Below are 18,998 nucleotides of genomic sequence, written 5' to 3' on the forward strand. Positions count from 1 at the left end.
TACTACCCTAGGATAAACATTGCTCCATGCATTCACTTATTCATTCATATTTACTGAGCGCCTCCCATATGCCAAACACTATGACGGCTGGACATTCAGAGATCAAATAGACAGACTCTACTCTCCAGAAACCCAGTCTAGAGAAAGAGGACAGGGAAGTAAACAAATGGTTATAATTAGTGTGAGGAGTGCTCTGAGAGAGTCACAGGTGGGATGATATTAGAGGGAGACCACCCACCTGGGGACTCTGGGGAGCTAAGGCATGAGCTGGGTCTTCAAGGATGGTGGAAGTTAACCAAGTGCTTTGGTGATAGAGTGTAGAAAAGGAGGAATGGTAACGAACAACATTACGTACAGGAATCTGTGCATGGATGGACATGGGAGAGTGAGAACTGCCGTGCTCAGGCAAGTATTTCAGTGTAGTTGGAGCCGAGAGTATGGGAGAAGGACAGAGGTGAGGCCAGAGGGGGAGGCAGGGGCTAGCTCATGTCAGGCTTTGAATATCAAGTTAGGGCATTTAAACTTTATTCTGTAGGGAGGGGGAAGCATCAAAGAGTTTTAAGCGGGGTGTAGGGAGTGACACGTTAGTAGGGAATAGTAATCTAAGTTGAGAGTGAGAGAGAAAGAATACCCAGAACAGAGGTATCAGGAGATGAAAAAAAATCTCAAATAATATAAAACCTTATTATATCACTGCTCATTATTGCATGAATCAAATATATCATAAGCCATGTCATTCAGTCAATCATCCATCCATCCATCCATGCATCCTTACATACAACAAATATTTACCAAGTGCCTATTATGGATGAAACATTGTACTAGATGTTCAGGGATCAGTTCCCATTTTATGCCTATGCTCTGAGGTCTCCAAATTCCTTCTTTAAGAGAACAAGCCAAGCTTCACGGGGCTTAAGCCAGGGGACCACCATTTGGAGACTGTGATGTGCCCCAACATAACTGTGTACACTGTTTTCTTAACAACTCCCTTTTTAGTCAGCCTTTTCCGAGGCGCCATGGTTCATCCTAGTCATTTCTCTCCTACCTCGCTCAGCTCTGCTCTGCAATTTACGCCTCAGCTGCTAATCGGATGTTGTGACACATGAACATTTTAAATCTGATTTCTTCTGAGGGTTGGAAAAATTGTAGCAGATGATTATTATTATTAGATAAGCAACAGGTAATTTTTAGTTTGGAGAAAGTGCAGACTGTTTATTTTCCCTCCATCCATCTCTCCTTCCCCACACGCTTTCCTGGGTGTGTTGTGGTGAGACACACACCAGGGGGAGATGGGTGAGTGACACTGCTCCATGGAAGCAAAAGCCCATCCCCCAAAAGGAGAAAAGTCCCCAATCAAACCCTGCTGCCCCCTGGAAGCTTCAGTGCCACGTCCAACTTCTACGTTGACATCCTCTTCAGCCATTTAAAAGGTAGCCTAAAGCTGCCTGTTTGTGCCAATGCACCCCATGAAAGGAGAGCCAATAATATTTTGTCATGGGAGGTAAGGAATCTGCCATGTCCCTTACTTGGGTGCCTTGGGCTCCTGGTAGCTGGTGAGTCTGGCCAACACTAACATTGGGACTGGACCCTTTTGAGCTGATTAAAAATAATTGAAAAAATTCCAAAGTGCACACAGATGATTTGTGGGCTCTAGTGTGTTGGCTGCGTGGGTGAGAGGATAAAATATGTACTTGGTATAAGTGAGCTTAAGTGGGAAGTTAATGGTGTGTGATTGAGCAGCAATTACAGCCAAATCTCAGTTCCCTGTGGTCACGGGAAGGCTGGGGGATTAGGAGGGAACAGAGATAAATAAATCCCACAGATAAATAGTTCTCTTATTTCAGCCAACAACCCCAACCCTTCTAGGGCTCAGCTGTTGGCCAAGGTGACATCTCCAGGACTCAGCTGACCTAGACGTGGTGCCTCTGGTTCTCTGTTCCTGCCTACCCTGCACGGAGCTAGGAGGGGGAGGCAGAAAGATGAGAAGGAGGGCAGGACTACCAGAGGTTGTGCGCCCTCCGAGGCCCAGGGCCTTCTTCATCTCATTTCTAGGTACCAGTGCCTTGCACACGGCTGGCCTGTGTCCCACATTCATTCGGTGTTTTGAGATGAGTGAATGACAAGTCACAGCTTGGATAACTCACTGTGGAGCATCTGGGAGACGATTATGTTGGATAAAGATAGAAATGCTGGCTTATTCTGAGAGCTAGCCAGAAAGCCTCAGGTTTGCTCAGGGAAAGAACGGTAGCATCCCTGGCGGCCAAACTGGCCTGGGAAGATGCAGGAGCTAGTCACCATCCTTTCACGGACCTCAGGGTCTAGGGCATAAGTTCCTCCCAGCAACCCACAGGGAAGCAGCCGGGACCTGCGGCCGTAATCTCCGTGGAGCGAGCGTTTCTGCAAGAGCTTGTGAAACACGCCAGTAGTTTGCTGTTGAGGAGGCTGACTTCCCAGCATATCAATCACTCTGTCAGCTGTAATGTGCCTGTGCTTCCAGGATGACATTCACTGACTCAGGAGCTTCAAGCAAAGTGAGGCAAAGTCAGGGGCCAAGGTTGACGCACCCATTAAGGACAGGAGTTGCTGGGCAGCCCATGTTGGCCGTCGGAGTTACTCATGGATGGCTTGGCATCAGGAAAGCCATGGGGGAGGTGAGCTCCTGGACACGCATGGCATGATATTGTGATAGATCTGCAGGCTCCACAACAATGAGTGTGGCCCAGGTTGAACGCACCAGTTGGCTGTCAATGTCATAACTGGGGCTGGTGAAGGGGATACAGGAATTTGCCCCGTGCTTGTGAGCAACATGGGGACGGTGGGGGGAGATGTTTTCAAATGTCCTTTTCTCTCTTCATCTCACTTGGGTTGTCCCAGCTCGGTTAGGAAGGCATAAAGTGCGAATAACGTCATTAGTGTTAAAGTCAAGCAAGACCTGGGGGGCTTTCCTGCACGGGCTGTTATGAATTACATGAACTTGCGGGGGATGTCAAAGATTCTCGGGACCATTTTCCTCATCTGCAAGATAGGGACACTAATGCCCAGCTCACAAGTTTATCATTAGGGTTAAATGATAAAATATACATAAAGCACATGTCTCAGTGCCTGGCATTCAGGAATCTACTGTTTATTATACCAGGTCTTTGCTGATGCCAAGAGGGGTTGGGCGGGGACCAGCGGGATCTGTGCCAGGACCAGTTTCCTTCAGGATGTCACATTAGGTTTTAAGAAGGCATGATAGCCTAAAAATATGCTTTCCCGGCCAATAGCCCCTTCCTATATTGCTAATGACAAGCTAGAGGAGTTTGGGGTTGGTGGCCAGGGGCAGCAACACATCACAAATGCCCCTGCCCAGTGTACAGCTCTGCCTGGACCACGAAGAGGCCTGACCTGACCCAGGGGAGGGAGAGGAAGTTGGGAGAAGGTGTGGAGTCTGGAGAGGGATGACTGGGCAGGGCTGGCCTGTTGCCAAGGGAGATGCTTTCAGAGAGGGAGTGGTGTCTGAGGTGCCTGTGTGCCCATTCTTTTGAGTGATGTCAACACGAGAACTGTTAAAACTCCCTAATGGCAAATGCTGGATTTCTCCTGATTATTTTCATCAGATGAAGTTCCAATCGGGCACTTCCTCTAATGGTCAGGCTGGGACTTTCCCAAAGGGCTAGCACAGTGACTGCCGACCTTTGTAACTGTCACCTGTTGCTCTTTTCTCCTAACTGGAAAGACAATTTCTTATTTTCTTTTTTCCTTTAAATTTGCAGTCTTTCTTCACTCTACATCTGTCAAAAACGTTAAAGGTAATTATTTTTTTTAACAAGTTAGAATTTACTGGGTTGGAAATTTGTCGTTGTTGACTCTTAGGAGGATGTGGAGCCTCCCTAGAGTGTCATAGATTCAGCAGGGGGATCTTGCCTTAATTCTCCCTGGGGATGCTTCCGAGGGAGAGGGAGAGACGATACTCAGAGCAATGGCAGAAAAGCTGGAGCGAGCTGCTTACTGCAGTGCCTGGAGGGAGGGACCTCTCAGAGCTCCTTTGTATCTCGTTTTCCAAGGGGCAACTGATGGACAGGGCTTAATCCAGTGTGGTGTCAGTAAGGAACCCCCTCCCCTTTTGTTGCATCCTTCTGGTCCTTCTGCATGAGGCAGGACCTGGGCCTGCCCCTGGGGCCGGCACCCTTTGTCTCACCAGAGCAGAAGCTGCCTGAATCCTCAGGCTCTGATGCTCTGAAATGGAACTCATCACTTTTGCATCTCTCTGAAAGGGATCTCATTTTTCATAAATCTCATGGATATAAAAGTCACCACCCTGCAGCTTTTCTTGGGCACGGACATCACCCTTTTTGTTATTTCTAAGATCCAACAGAGACTGTAAACTGATATTCCGATTGGAGTGGGAAATGGCAAGAAGGAAAGAATGAAGGAATGCAAGACACTTACTTTTATAAATATAGAAACTACCACCAATCCATTTGGGCTCTTTGCAGCTTCTGTGACATTTGTGTATAACTCATGGTTATAGTGGATGAGCTGCACCTGGCAGGAGGCAAAAACAATAATAAGAACAACAATCTAGCATTAAAAGGTGTGAGGCACAGCATAGCCACCCTACATAAGAGTAAACTGTAAAGTATATTATAGAACAATTGGAAAGACAATCTTGTAATAGAAGGGATTTCACGAAGATGTGTGTGTGTGTATATTTTGTACGTGTGTGTGTAAAATGCATGCACACACACACACACACACTACAAAAATACCCATACCTATTTGCAAATGTTTCCTGGTAACAATTATGCCTTTAATAGGCTTAGTGCCCATCTGGCTTTGGTTCCATCTCAGGATATTTCCCCTCAAGTGCGTGTAAAGTGAATTTCCCTTATTAGGAGCAGAACTGCCCTGTAGGGGCGGACGTGCTCTCTGGGCTGCACCACCAGCTGCCACTGGCAGCAAGTAAATCTTCCTCGTGGCCTCAGGCGAGCAGGGAATTGTCAGGTCCTGAGTCAGCCCAGTGACTCTGAGAAGAGACTGGTCAGCCTGCAAGATGCAGTGGTCCTGAGGGAGAGAGAGCGGATGGCTTAGGCTCCCAAAGCACCAGCCTGCCCAGGTCATCTGATTGTGCAGGACTTAACTTCCTCCCTGTTGAATGAAGATCTTCAATCTGCTTGTTGAGCCCCGGTGCAAGAGACAGCATAGATAGCAAAGTAGTCCTGGACCTGGGCTCCAGCAAACTAGGTTCTCCCTCTGTTACCTAATTTTTAAAACTCGTTTTTTTTTTTAATTGTGAAACATAGCATACAAGTATGTTCAAACTAATGCCCCACCAATTTTTAGCCACATGACTAGTTACTCCATCTCACTGACTCTTGATTGCTTCCTCTGAAAAATGGGTATGATTATCTCTCCTTGGAATTCATCTCAGGCTGTGGTTTTAAAGTAGACTTTGTTTTGTTTTCTTTTTTTTTGTTTTTTTTGAGGAAGATCAGCCCTGAGCTAACATCTGCTGCCAATCCTCCTTTTTTTGCTGAGGAAGGCTGGCCCAGAGTTAACATTCGTGCCCAGCTTCCTCTATTTTATGTGGGATGCCTGCCACATCATCTCTTGACAAGCGGTGCGTAAGTACACACCCGGGATCTGAACCTGCAAACCCTGGGCCACAAAGTGGAATGTGTGCACTTAACTGCTGCGCCAGACCCTAAAATAGGATTTTAAGAACAATATAGAAGTACAATTTTTGTAACAAACTAAAAGATGGAGAAATAAAAAAACTGTGATAGCCGCCCCCACCTCTGTCTATTCTCAGCAATATGACTGTTAACAGTTTAGTATATATCCTTCCAGATATTGTTTTGTGCTTATAAGTCACTCACACATGGACATATAGGGTTTGAAAAACAATGGATGGATAAATTCCTAGAAACATACAACCTATCAAGACTGAATCAAGAAGAAACAGAAACCTGAACAGATGAATACAAATGAGGAGATTGAAGCAGTAATCAAAAATCTCCCAACAAAGAAAAGCCCTGGGCCAGATGGCTTCGTGGGTGAATTCTACCAATCACTCAAAGAAGAATTCAGACTGATCCTTCTTCAACTCTTCCAGAAATAGAAGTAGAGAGAATACTTTCAAACCCATGTTATAAGGCCAGCATCATCCTGATACCAAAGCCAGACAAAGACACTTCAAGAAAAGAAAACTACAGGCCGATATCCCTAATGAACAGAGATGCAAAAATTTTCAATAAAATACTAGCAAACCAAATTCAACAGCACATTAAAAGGATTATACACCATGATCAAGGAAGATTTATTCCTGGATGCGAGGATGGATCAACATATGCAAATCATACCACATTAACAGAACGAAAAATAAAAACCACATGGCCATCTCAATAGATTCAGAAAGAGCATTTGACAAAATCCGCCATCCATTTGTGATATAAACTCTCAACAAAACGGGTATAGAAGAAGCTTACCTCAACACAAAAAGGATATACGTGAAAAGCCCACAGCTAACATCATAATCAATGGGGAAAGACTGAAAACTTTTCTTTTAAGATCCAGTACAAGGTGAGGATGCCTACCTTTGTTAAATCTATTCAATGTATTTCTAGAAGTCCTAGGCAGAGCAATCAGATAAGAAAAAAGAAAAAAGGCATCCAAATCAGAAAGGAGGAAGCAAGATTATCTCTGTTTGGAGATGAGATGATCATATACATAGACACACTAAAGACTCAACCACAAGAAAAAACTATTAGCACTAATAAATGAATTCAGGAAAGTTACAGGCTATCAATTCAGTATGTAAAAATTGCTGGCATTTCTATACACTAACATTGAACTATCTGAAAAGGAAATTAAGGAAACAATCCCATTTACACTAACAACAAAAAGAATAAAATACTTAAGAATAAGCTTAACCAAACAAGTAAAAGACTTGTACACTGAAAACTATAAAACATTGATGAAGGAAATTAGAGAAGACATAGATAAACTGAAAGACATCCTGTGTTCCTGCGTTGAAGGAATTAATATTGTTAAAATGTCCATACTACTAAAAGTGGTCGACACGGGGCTGGCCCCGTGGTGGAGTGGTTAAGTTCGTGTGTTCCGATTCGGCAGCCCAGGGATTCTCCGGTTTGGATTCTGGGCGTGGACATGGCACCACTCGTCATGCCATGTTGAGGCAGCATCCAACGTGCCACAACTAGAGGGACCCACAACTAAAATATACAACTATGTACTGGGGGAATTGGGAGAGAAAAAGCAATAAAAGTGGTCTACAGATTCAATGGAATCCCTATCAAAATTCCAATGGCATTCTTTGCAGAAGCAGAAAAAACAATCCTAAAATTCACATGGAGCCACAAAAGATCCCAAATAATCAAAGCATTCTTGAGCAAGAACAACAAAACTAGAGGCATCACATTTCCTGTGTCCAAAATATATTTCAAAGCTATAGTAATCAAAACAGTAGGGCACTGGCATAAAAACATATATATATAGACCAATGGAACAGAATAGAGGGCCCAGAAATAAATTCATACACTTATGGTCAACTGATCTTTGACAAGGGTGCCAAGAATACACACTGGGGAAAGGAGAGCCTCTTCGATTAATGATGTTGGGAAAACTGGATATCCCATGCAGAAGAATGAAATTGGACCCCGATCTCGCGCCATATAAAAAATCAACTCAAAATGAATTAAAGATTTATGTGTAAGACCCAAAACTGTAAAACTACTAGAAGAAAACATAGGGAACAGTTTCTTGACATTGGTCTTGGCAACAATTGTTTGGTCATGACATCAAAAAGCATAGGCAACGAAAGTGAAAATAGACAAGCGGGATTGTATCAAACTAAAATACTTCTGCACAGCAATGGAAACAATCAAAACAGTAAAAAGGTAACCTATAGAATGGGAGAAAATATCTGTAAACCGTATATGTGATAAGGGGTTAATATCCAAAATATATAAGGAACTCCTACAACTCAATAGCAAAAAACCAAATAACCTTATTAAAAAATGGGCAAAGGACTTGAATTGACATTTCTCAAAAGAAGATACAGAAATGGCCAACTGGTACATGACAAGGTGCTCAACATCACCAATCATCAGGGAAACGCAAATCAAAACCACAATGAGATATCACCTTGCACTGTTAAATGGCTGTTATGAAAAAGACAAGAGAGAAGTGTTGGCAAGGATGTGAAGAGAAAGGAGCCCTTGCGCACTGTTGGTGGGAATGTACACTGCTACAGCCATTATGGAAAACAGCATACAGCTTCCTCAGAGAGTTAAAAATATAACTACTATATGACCTAGCAATCCCTTTCTGGGTATATGTCCAAAGGAAACGAAATCTGGATCTCAAAGAGCTATCTGCACTCCCGTGTTCACTGCGGCATTATTCTCAATAGCCAAGACATGGAAACGACCTAAGTTTCCATTGATGGATGAATGGATAATGAACATGTGGTATATACATACACAATGGAATAGTATTCAGCCGTGAAAAATAAAGGAAATCCTGCTACTTGTGACAACATAGATGAACCAGTAGGACATTATGCTAAGTGAAATAAGCCAGACATAGAAAGGCAAATACTGTATGATCTCACTTATATGTAGAATCCAAAATAAACTCATAGAAGCAGAGAATAGAATGGTGGTTGTCAGGGGTTCCGGGGTGGGGAAAATGAGATGTTGGTCAAAGTGTACAAAGTCTCAGTTATATGAGATGAACGAGTTCTGGAGCTCTAATGCACAGCATAGTGATGATAGTTAACAATGCTGTATTGTATACTTGAAACTTGCTAAAAAGTATAGATCATAAATCAAATCTTCTTAACACACACACACAATAGTAACTATGTAGAGGTGACGGATATGTTATTTAGTTTGATTGTGGTGAACTTTTCACAGTGTACACATATATCAAAACATCAAGTTGTACACCTTAAATACATACAATTTTTATATGCCAAGGGTATCTCAGTAAAGTTGTTAAAAATAGAAAACACAACAGAAACGGAATGTATAATTATGCTTCAGAACTTGAGGTTTTAAATTTAAAAATAGTTTGTGGCTATCTTTCTAAGTCAATGTGTATCGATCTACCTGTCTTTCTAACAGCTGTGGAATTCTCTGTTGCATGAATGCCTCGTAACATATTAAACCATCCTCTCACTAGCTTTTGGGTTGTTTCCATTTTTTTGTCTCTTATAAACAATGTCACAGCAAGCCCAGCATATATCTTTCTGTAATGGCGTGAGCACTTTCCACAGGCTGATTTGAGAATCTAATAAGAGAGTGCATGTAAAAGTGATTTGTGACTCTGAAAGCATAAGAGAGTGTTTATTATTACCAATATCCTGTATTACACTAAAAAAAGGAAGGGAAGTTTTAGAAGTCGGGAAAGTCAATGATCAAAAAAACGTGCTTTCCCTTGATCTTTGAAAAAAAACATTTCTAACACAGTGGTTTGTAACCTTCACTGTGCATCCAAATCACCTGGGTGCTTTTAAAACCCACCTATGCCTGGCCCCCCCCAGTCCTGATTGAATTGACTTAGGGTGGGAAGAGGGCACTGGTATTTGCTAAAAGCTCTCCAGCTAGAGAGTAGCTGGAATGGAGAACTTGTGCAACATAATCAATGAACATCAACACCCCATCAGTGCCTGCGCAGACGGATGGTACCTTGGATCAGAGAACACCCTGAATAAGTGGAGTCAGCAGAGCTTCTCATGGAGGGAGCACACAGTATTGCTGCTCTTGAAATATCCTATTTGTTTATCGCTTTTTCACTTCTTGTGAGTTTTTCCAATGGTGGCAGATGGTTATGCAGCAGCTACTCTGCCATCAGAAGGGCGACCACAGGCAGGGGCTGGTGAATCTGCTCTGCCTGTGCAGGACTCAGGCCAGGCAGGTTCATCAGGCCTGTGCTCATCAGTTGCCTCCCTCCCTTTCTCCCGCCCACACACAGAGCCAGGACTTTCTGCAGGTGCAGAAGTGTCGCCATGTGGAAGAACCAGGAGCTGTGGGGGACCTGCCGCACCTCCCTTCAATGTTGAGTAAGCTTCTTAATGAGAATCAAAACACATCTTGCCATCTGCTAAGATCTTCCTACCAGGTGACTTACGAAAACCACCTGGGGATGCGCCAGTGCTTCAAGGCATGCCTCGAAATTTCAGCATCTTCTGGGAACTAGGCCTTGGAGAGCAGGGAAGTGGAAGGCAATCCAGTGGAGTGATCCTCCTCTCCAACTTACAAGACTGAAAAAGGCAGGAAGAGTCTCCTGGGCGGGATTCTACAGGGGCCAGGGGCCGTGAGAAGGAGGCTGGCAAGGATGGGGTGAGGTTGTGCTCTGCTCTAAGCTCACGTTAACACATTTAGAATTTTGATCTGAAGTCTCGCCTCCTCTTTGTTCCGTGGTAAGTCGGCTAGGATTCTGAGATCGTGAGCTTTGGTTTCTATTAGGAGTTGTTGATAGACTGCCTCTTTTATTAGGGTGGACCAAATGAAGTTGACTCTTTGATCTACAGAAACGGTGATTTTAGAGAGTTAACATGATCTTAAAATAAAGCTATTTTGAATCTAGCATTTCTCCCCCCCTCCACAAATTAGATATTAAACGGATGACATAGTGCTTTGCTACTCAATGTGCAGTGTGGGGACCAGCAACAGCCAGAGCATCTGGGAGCTTGTTAGAAATGCAGAATCTTGAGCCCCACCCTAGACCTTCTGCATCAAGATCTGCATTTTCACAAATCCCCAGTGATTCGAATGCACATTAGTAGTAGCTGAGAATACTGGTTTAGCAGATACTGTTGGCTGGTTGGCAGAGCCCTATAGGGTCTGGCTGTTCACCGCTCCTCTGCTTCAGTTTGGCTGGGTGAAGGGGTACATACGTCATATATGTTGGAGGATGGGCTGAGTATAGACCATAGGAGACCCAGAATAAGAGCTATGGAAGAGTTCTGAGCAGGGATGAGCTCATCAGCATGGACTGTCAGAGGGCAGATTAGAGCAGGAGAGACTGGAGGTACAGAGGTTGTAATTGCAGGTGGTAGCTATTAAGGCAGAGAATGTTCCATAGGACTTTGCAGTTTAAAGAATGTGCATATGTGTGTGGTGAGTGGGCACCAAGCCATCCCCTGGGCCTCAGAACAGTCAGCATCACCAGAGGAGCCCAGGAGGCAGCTTGGCAGTGGCCAGGCTTCTTGTTCCCACTTGTCAGAACACAATTTTGGCATCAAAAGCAAGAGGGGAAGATGCCTGGGGCCTGCACTGCTTCATGCACCAACAGTAGGGCTTACTTGTGAAAAAGCGCTGCTTCCCTTCCACCTCCCCCCAAGGTCCTCTCAGTGACAATTACAGTTCCCGCAGCCATTGCCCCTGTTCTTCCCCAGCCAGGCCTAGTGGGGCCAATCTGATACCCACTAACCACTCACAATGTGCACAGGTGCGGGTGGGTCTGGGGGAAGGGGTCTGCTGCTCACCCTGCTGTTCATTTGGGCTTAGGGAGCAGCCATGGGAGATCCTATCCCACTAGGGAGAGAGTGTCAGATTGGCAGGTGGGTTCTGAAGGTGATGCCTGTAGATTACTTCTTGCCAGTTATGGGTAACATTTTAAAATCCCAATCCTACAAAGTCGGAATTTTGAATAATTTGGATGAGTACTAAGCTGTGGTTTAATTACTACTTAGTTAATGAGCCTCAACTTTGAGGTTTATTCAAGGTCATCAGGGTGTCTGACATGAAATAGGCGATCAACAAGTGAATGTTTGACCTTCTGAGCAAGTGCACGAGGCAACGACGGCTGCAGGGACAATGTTGAAACTGCTTACAAGAGCAAACTCTTTAGGGGCTCATGATGACATGCTAATTAAACACCAAGTTTAGCTATTCATTAAAGAGACGCCCCTAGGGCTTCTGCTGGCTTAGTTGGAATTACCATGTGAAAGAGCTAAACCTGGATTACTGGAAATTATTTTATAATCTCTACTTTTTTATTAATTTAGATGGGTGTCCTCCTAGAGAAGCTTTCTGGAAATTCAAGCCTGAGAAATAGCTGTCTTAGAGGAAGAAATCAGATCTTTTGGTCTTTCGATGATGCTCAGATACGGTGGACGCCATGATTCAGTGCATTCTCTGTACTTAAGTGCTCTGTGACCTGATGTAACTTTAGTACTAGCTTGAAACTTGTGTTCTCATCCTAGAACATTGTGCCTCCCCTCAATCCTTTACAAGGATCTGGAATTTGTTTGTTCAAAAAGTCTCTGAGAGCAACTATGTGCCGAGGCCGGCTGGAACAAGACTGGTAAGTGCTTGACCTCTTAGAGATAATTTCAGATGGTAGTAAGTGCTTTGAAGGAAATAAAACAAAGTTTTGGCTTGCAAAGCGAATGACAGCAGTGGAAAAATTTGGGGGGGCATGCAAGAGTGGGAACAATGTCAGGTAGTGTCATTGGTGGAGGCCTCTCTGCAGAGGTGACGTTCGAGCTGAGTTCTGAGGATGAAGAGGAGCCAGGCAGGGGAAGATGGGAGGGAGGTGCATGGCTGGTAGAGAGCGCAGCCAATGCAGAGAGCCTGAGGTGGGGATAAATGGCTGAGTACGCTGGGGAAGGGTGAAGGTGGCTCAAGATGGGACCAGCTCATGCAGGGCTTTGCGGACCGTGGGGAGGAGCTTTGATTTTATTCCAAGCGCAACGGATAGTGATTAGTTTTAAGGAAGAAATCAATTGATCTGATGTGCATTTTTGAAAGCTCCCTCTGGTCACTGTTGGAGGGCAAAGTGGAGATAGAGGAGGCCGTGCCTACCCCTCTTTACCTTACAACTCAGCTCTGGCCTCATCTTCCTCAGGACGCCTTCCATGAACCAGTGACACTGAGCACCAAGTGCAGCTCCTCCCTGCTCCACGCACTCTCGTCCAGAGGGAACGTTGAAAATATTTTACCAGGAGGGCGTGAGTACTGAGAGTTCAGAACAGACGTAAGCCATAGACAACCGGTACAGTCACAGGGTGCTGAATATTGTTGTCGACGTCAGTCATCATCATCATTTGTTGATGATCATCACTAACATTTGTTGTGTACTTCTTTGTGCCAGAGACAACGCCAGCAGTAACATCGTGTCATTTAATTCTCACAAAATTCCATGAGTTAGTGCCATTATCTCTATTTGAATCATGGGGACACCAGGCCACCAAGAGATTATTTGCTCAAGAAAGCGCTCAGAGTTGAGATTGTGCCTAGTTCCTATGACTAGAGAGTTCACACTCATGCGCCATGCTATTTTGAAACTCTTCTCTTTGTGTCTGTCTCTACTTTTGAATAAACATCTCAAGAGCAGGGATATCCATCAACATATCCCTCGTGCCTGTCATGGGCCTTGGCTTGGAGGAGATGTTGGCAAGTGTTTGCTGAATGAATCCCTGTTCTGCATCTCATAGAGTCTTCATCCTGGAAGGGGCCTTATAGAAAACCCAGGCCAGTCGCTTATTTTACAAATGAAGAAACTGAGATCAGAGAGGGGCTATGTCTTGCCCAAGATAATATAGTCATTCATCCATCCATTCATTCAACAAGAGTTCAGTGAGCAGCTACTAAGTAAAGGAGAGTGGTCTGAGTTGAAGTCAAACAGGGAGGCAGGACTAGACCACGGAGAGCCTGGCAGGCCAGGGTAGGGGGTTTTCATTCCACTCTAAGGGAGATGGACAGTCGTGTTTATGCCTAGAATTCTCTTACGACTGAAGGCAAAGCTTGTTTTGTGCCCTAGAATTGAAGTGAGGGGCCTGAAAAACATTGACGTTGGTGACAAGAAACTCAGCTTTCAACTAATAGGTAAGTACTCATTTTTACTAAATGAGCAGACTGGCTGCAAGCAAGCTTCCCAGTCGACAGCAAGCTGCCCTTGTCATCGGTTAGGCTGGGAGCCATCTCTGGTGTCAAAGTCTCACACAGAGTTTTCCCTTCGTAGCCGGGAGGTGACTCCCCAGGACGTGCCAGGCTGCTCCTGGCTTACCCCTCACGCCTCAGCAGAGCGACCAGCTGTGTTTTCAGACCCTGATGTATACACCTTAGTTCGTCTTTCTCAGCGTGATGCTCCATTAGCAGAAGCCCCTTAGTGAACTCAGGAAACAGCAGCGTTGTAATGGGAGACCACACACAGCATTCAGTGTGATACCACCACCGCCTTACTCACCCCTGCTTCAACCGCTCAGTGACTTCCCATTGCCTTTAAGACAAAGACCCGAATCTGAGCACAAGCCTGATTTTTCCATCTGCGTCTCCTTGTTCTGTGTGCTCTGGCCACAGTGACCTTCTTTCAGTTTTCCTCACGCCCCGTGCTTCCTCCTTCCTTAGAGCCTGTGCACACACTGGTCCTTCTGCTTAGAGCGCCTTCCTCTCCCCTCTGTGCCTGACTCTTCTTTATGAATTCCTTTAGATCTGAGCTCAAGGGTCAGCTCTTGAGAGAGATCCCCATAACCCACGCTCACGGCATCCTGTGGCTTTCCTCTTTGAAACACACATCACAGTTTCATTTAACATTTCTTATGTGATTGATTAATGCCCATCACTTTCACCAGACTTTAAGCTGCATCCAGGCAAAGACTGTATCTGATTGGTTCTTGTGATGGACCCAATGCCCAGCACAGTACCTGGCACATATTAGCAGTAGCAAGGTAGAAATAATTATTAAATGAATGAATGAGGCCGTGCAGGCTGGCGATAAGACAACAAAATATGTTGTCTTGAGGATCAGGGAGAGCAAGGCACTTGGCTGAGCTGGTAAAGGAACAGCCTGGAATCCTAAAGACTATCTCTAATGGGAACTCAGAAACCAAGTCTCACGCTGGGCTATGCGGACTGCGAAGCCTGGCTTCACTGCTGGTACCCTTCAGCAAGGCAGGCCTCTCGTCTATGAACAGAGATAATAACACTAGCTACTTCGTAGAATGGTGGGGACGATTTTATGAGACAGGATCCATAAAGCATTTAGTGCAGGGCCTGGCATGCAGTCAGCACTCCGTAATTAGCTATTACTACTGTTGTTGTTACCCTATAATTATTATAAAACAATAGATAATAGAGCCTTCCGCTCCGGCAGAAATAGGGGTTCGGGGTGGGCAGCCCCCTCTTCTGGGTCCTCACTTGGAGTCTGTTGTCCCAAGGAAACTTGAGGACGGTGTACCTTGTCCACAACCTGGAGCACTTTCCGATTTATTTTGTCTCCTTCAGCCATGGATGGAGCACCCCATGTTCCAGGCACTGGATGAGGTGAGAGCTTTTAAAGAAAAATACATGCCCAGTGGCTTATACCATAGTTCTGAGGTCAGCAGACTTTTTCTGTAAAGATTCAGAGAGCAGATATTTTCAGCCATGTGGGCTCTATGGTCTCTGTCACTATTCAATTCTGCTTGTATATGAAAGCAGCTGTAGACAAAATATAAAAGGGCATGGCTGGGTTCCAATAAAACTTTATTTACAAAAACAAGCGCAGGCTGCAGTTTGCCAGCCCTGCTGGTTTAAATTTGAGAGATGAATAAAAAGTGTTAGGGGCATATATTTACCAGTGAGTGTTCTATAGAACAGGAAGAAAACACATGTTGAAAGAATCTAGTATTACCCTCTTCCTTCCCTTTAAATGAGAATGATTTCCATCGTCACAGTTCAATAGGCTTTTAAACTTTTCAAGACTTATTCAATTCAACTAAGTTTATTTCCAGTCAACACAAAAGTCCCAAGTGTCGACTCCATGCCAGACTCCAGGAATCCACAGAGAAATGCTATACATTCCATATCATTGAGGAACTCACCCGTAATGCCTCATTTGTTCCTAACATAGGCAAAGGATGAAATGAAGGCACAGAGAGGTTCGGCAACTCTTCTGAGGTCACAAAGCCAAACAGTGACCCTGGCCCACTTTGCTTTTGAGTGTCCAAACATTTTCTTTCCACAAGAAGGTAAAGAGAAAAGGAAAGGTATTTATATTTAGGGGGAGCTCACATTTCAGCAGCTGTTGCTGGAACAACAATTATAAGCTAGAACTTACTTACAGAAAGTCATTAACAAGTTTGGCTTTAAGTGTAAGAGCACACACAGCCTTCAGAGAAGAACGCCGTTTGATATTTACCAATTGTCACATTCTCACCCTAAGGTTTGGCAGTTATCACCAATCTGCCTGGTGACGGATGATTTCCTGCACTTTAAGACATGGAAGGCAATTACGGCTAAAAATAAAAAGAAGTGCCAATAATTTCATTGATAGAGCCCCCAAAATGTGGTCCAGTGATCACAGCAACCTATAAAACCAGAGTGAGCTATACAGTAGTTCGCACAAGTGTAGAGGGATCTGATGGGTGCAGGATGGTGCTGGAAAAGACAAGGCTGTGAACCTCAGGGACCTCTTCTGTCCAGGTAACCGTTGGCTGGTTGATGAGCCCCTCTGTGCCTTGGTTTCTTCATCTGTAATATGTGGATGCCTCTAAGGATCATCGTGAGAAGGAAACAAGAGAACCCACTACCAAGTCCTTGAGGAACTAGGTAGGGTATAATTAAACAAGAGGCATCAATGAGGTGGCACACACTGAGTGCCACACGGAGAAAAGGCAGTCATCAAATATTCCTTCTTTTTCTTTCCATGATGCAAAGATTGGACATACTTTCCTTCTTACTGGTTGCTAGACTTGAAATTCATTATCACAAAACAGACGAGACGCCAAGAATCTTCTGGACAGTTCTTTCCTCTGAGGTGACATGTTTCCCACATCTTTATCTAGAACTACTGACTTGGAATGTTCCCTAATGCTTTTTTTTCCTGAAACATTCTGAAATAGCCACTTCTAGAAGCCAAACTTTCCTCCTACGATCTTTTTTTCAAAGCATCTGTAGCCCTTCCACTTCTCATGAAAGAAGCATCTGAAAGGCAGAGCAGGATGCTCCCCCTGAATTGTGGTCCAGATCCTCCCGGAAGTGACCTCCAGGCAGTGGCTGCTACCTGCCAGGAGTTACAGGTGAGGTCGACAGGTACTTTCTGCACCTGGGCTGATTCTAGGTGATGCTCGGCCTCACTGACGTCCTGCCACCCAGCCTTCACTGCTCACGTCCTCCTTTTCTCTGCAGTCACCTCCTCCCATACTCCCATTACCTCAAATCATCCCAGAGAAGGGCAGGGATAATGACTGTTCATCGGCTCTGGAGTCAAACGCCCTGGGTTCAAGACCTGGGTCATGTAGTCTCTTTGAGCCTTGATTTCTTCACATGCAAAACTGTGATTACAGCAGAACCACTCAAAGTGTTCTTGGGGTGATTAAAACAGCCAAAATATGTCAATAAGCTAAAGTGCCTAAATGAGATAAAGCAGGCTTTAGACGCAGTGCCTGGCACGAAGCAAGCCCTCATTCAATGGGAGTTGCGATTATTGCTATTAGAACTGTCCGGCTGCTGGGGCTCAGATAAGGGAAATGAGATGCCTGGACGATGAAGTGACTCGTTCAATCCATAGATAACAGCAGAGCCAGGCATGAATGCTTCTAGACCATATTTCTCGAGAACAGGGTCCGTATATTATTCATTTTTGTATCTTACTTTATCTTATTGTCATCTGACTGCCAAAAAGATCCTGCCAGCCTTTTCTTTCCGTAGTTCATATTATAATAACTGTAGATGTACTGAACACATTGTTTTAAACTATCTATGCACCGCCTCTCTTAGGCTCATGATCATCCCTGTGGAAGAGCTTGTCCTTTGGGTAAAACCACGGTTCTGGTGTGTTCAGGTCATTTTTGTTAAGTGTTTATTGAATAAGTAGTTCCTGAGGCCACATAAGGAAGGTTCACTTTGTTCTAATTATTGTAGAGATGTAACGTTATTCAGTTCCTTTGATTAAGTCAAGAATTATTTTCCTTTGTTTTTCTATCCACAAAAACTACTACCCACAAAAAAGCTTTGGTCAAGGTGGTTTTATAAGTACGTTCTGTGAGACTTCTAAAGGGCAGATAGGCCAATGTCTCTTACAATCATAAATGCAAGAAGCCTAAATAAATATTAGCTAATGGAAAACAACATGGTAAAAATCATTTTTATTTTTTATTTTATATATTTTTAATATTTTATTTAATATTTTTATTTTATTATGATCAAGTAGGGTTCATATCAGGAAACAAGAGTAAGTCAACATAGTAAAAAATCTTCCAATGTAATTTAGTTGAATGAAGTAGGAAAAAGACCCACAAACACCCCCATAGGGACTAGCTATACTGAAGTCACACCTGTACCAAGTTAACACCCGTTTTAGTAGGATTATTTCTCATTTCAGTCGAAGAACATGACTTTAACAGTTGGCTCTTCTGATTTAACTGTGATGGGTAGCTGTTACAACTCTTAGACACAGTAGAAATTGTTAATAAGTTAGTTCTGTTTTATTGTCCAGGTTAAAATGAGTGCAGTTGTGAGCGGTACTTAAAAAAAAATACGCCAATACTTCAACCCCATCCCAGAAGGTTTTTGCCTGAGGTCTGATCTCTGGGAACGAACAAGGAAGGCAGCCTCCAAATGCCCACGTGATGATCTGGTCCAAAGCCTGTCCGCAGGAGGCTGCGGAATGCTCTCAAAGCCTCTTTCTCCATTGCTTGAGGCTGGCATCCACACTGCAACGCGGAGCCCAGAGCACAATGTGAAAGACATTTCAGGGGACCACGATGTACGGTTTCCGTCCCCTTATAGTTATTTGTAAATGTTATGGCCTCACCGGTTTAGATATAACTAAACTGAAGAGGTTTGTGATTTGTCAAACATCCAGGGGCAACAAGCATCAATAGGTGCCCTGCAGTAGACGCACACCCGGGATTTGACTGAGAAAGCCTTTCTCAGCTACACTGTACAGTCGGGCCTGGAATCAGCCAAGCTCAACTCACAGAGAAACAGAATAGAAACCAAATTCTCCTTTCTAATAAGAGGCAGCTGTGTGGCACTGGATTGCCTGAGGGCCTTAGACCC

General features: G+C 44.3%; 1 protein-coding gene across 3 annotated transcripts in view; it reads right to left on the minus strand.

Annotated features, from left to right (window-relative positions):
• CA10 (carbonic anhydrase 10) overlaps window positions 1-18,998 on the minus strand; it is a 476,991-nt gene that overhangs the window by 18,196 nt on the left and 439,797 nt on the right. For all 3 annotated transcript variants that reach the window (XM_070562243.1, XM_070562241.1, XM_070562242.1), the window contains one exon: window positions 4,432-4,527. In XM_070562243.1, coding sequence (XP_070418344.1) covers window positions 4,432-4,527 — 96 coding nt within the window. The remainder of the gene's footprint in view (window positions 1-4,431; window positions 4,528-18,998) is intronic.

This window comes from Equus przewalskii, chromosome 10 (assembly GCF_037783145.1).
Source record: "Equus przewalskii isolate Varuska chromosome 10, EquPr2, whole genome shotgun sequence".
NCBI classification, from domain to species: Eukaryota; Metazoa; Chordata; class Mammalia; order Perissodactyla; family Equidae; genus Equus; species Equus przewalskii.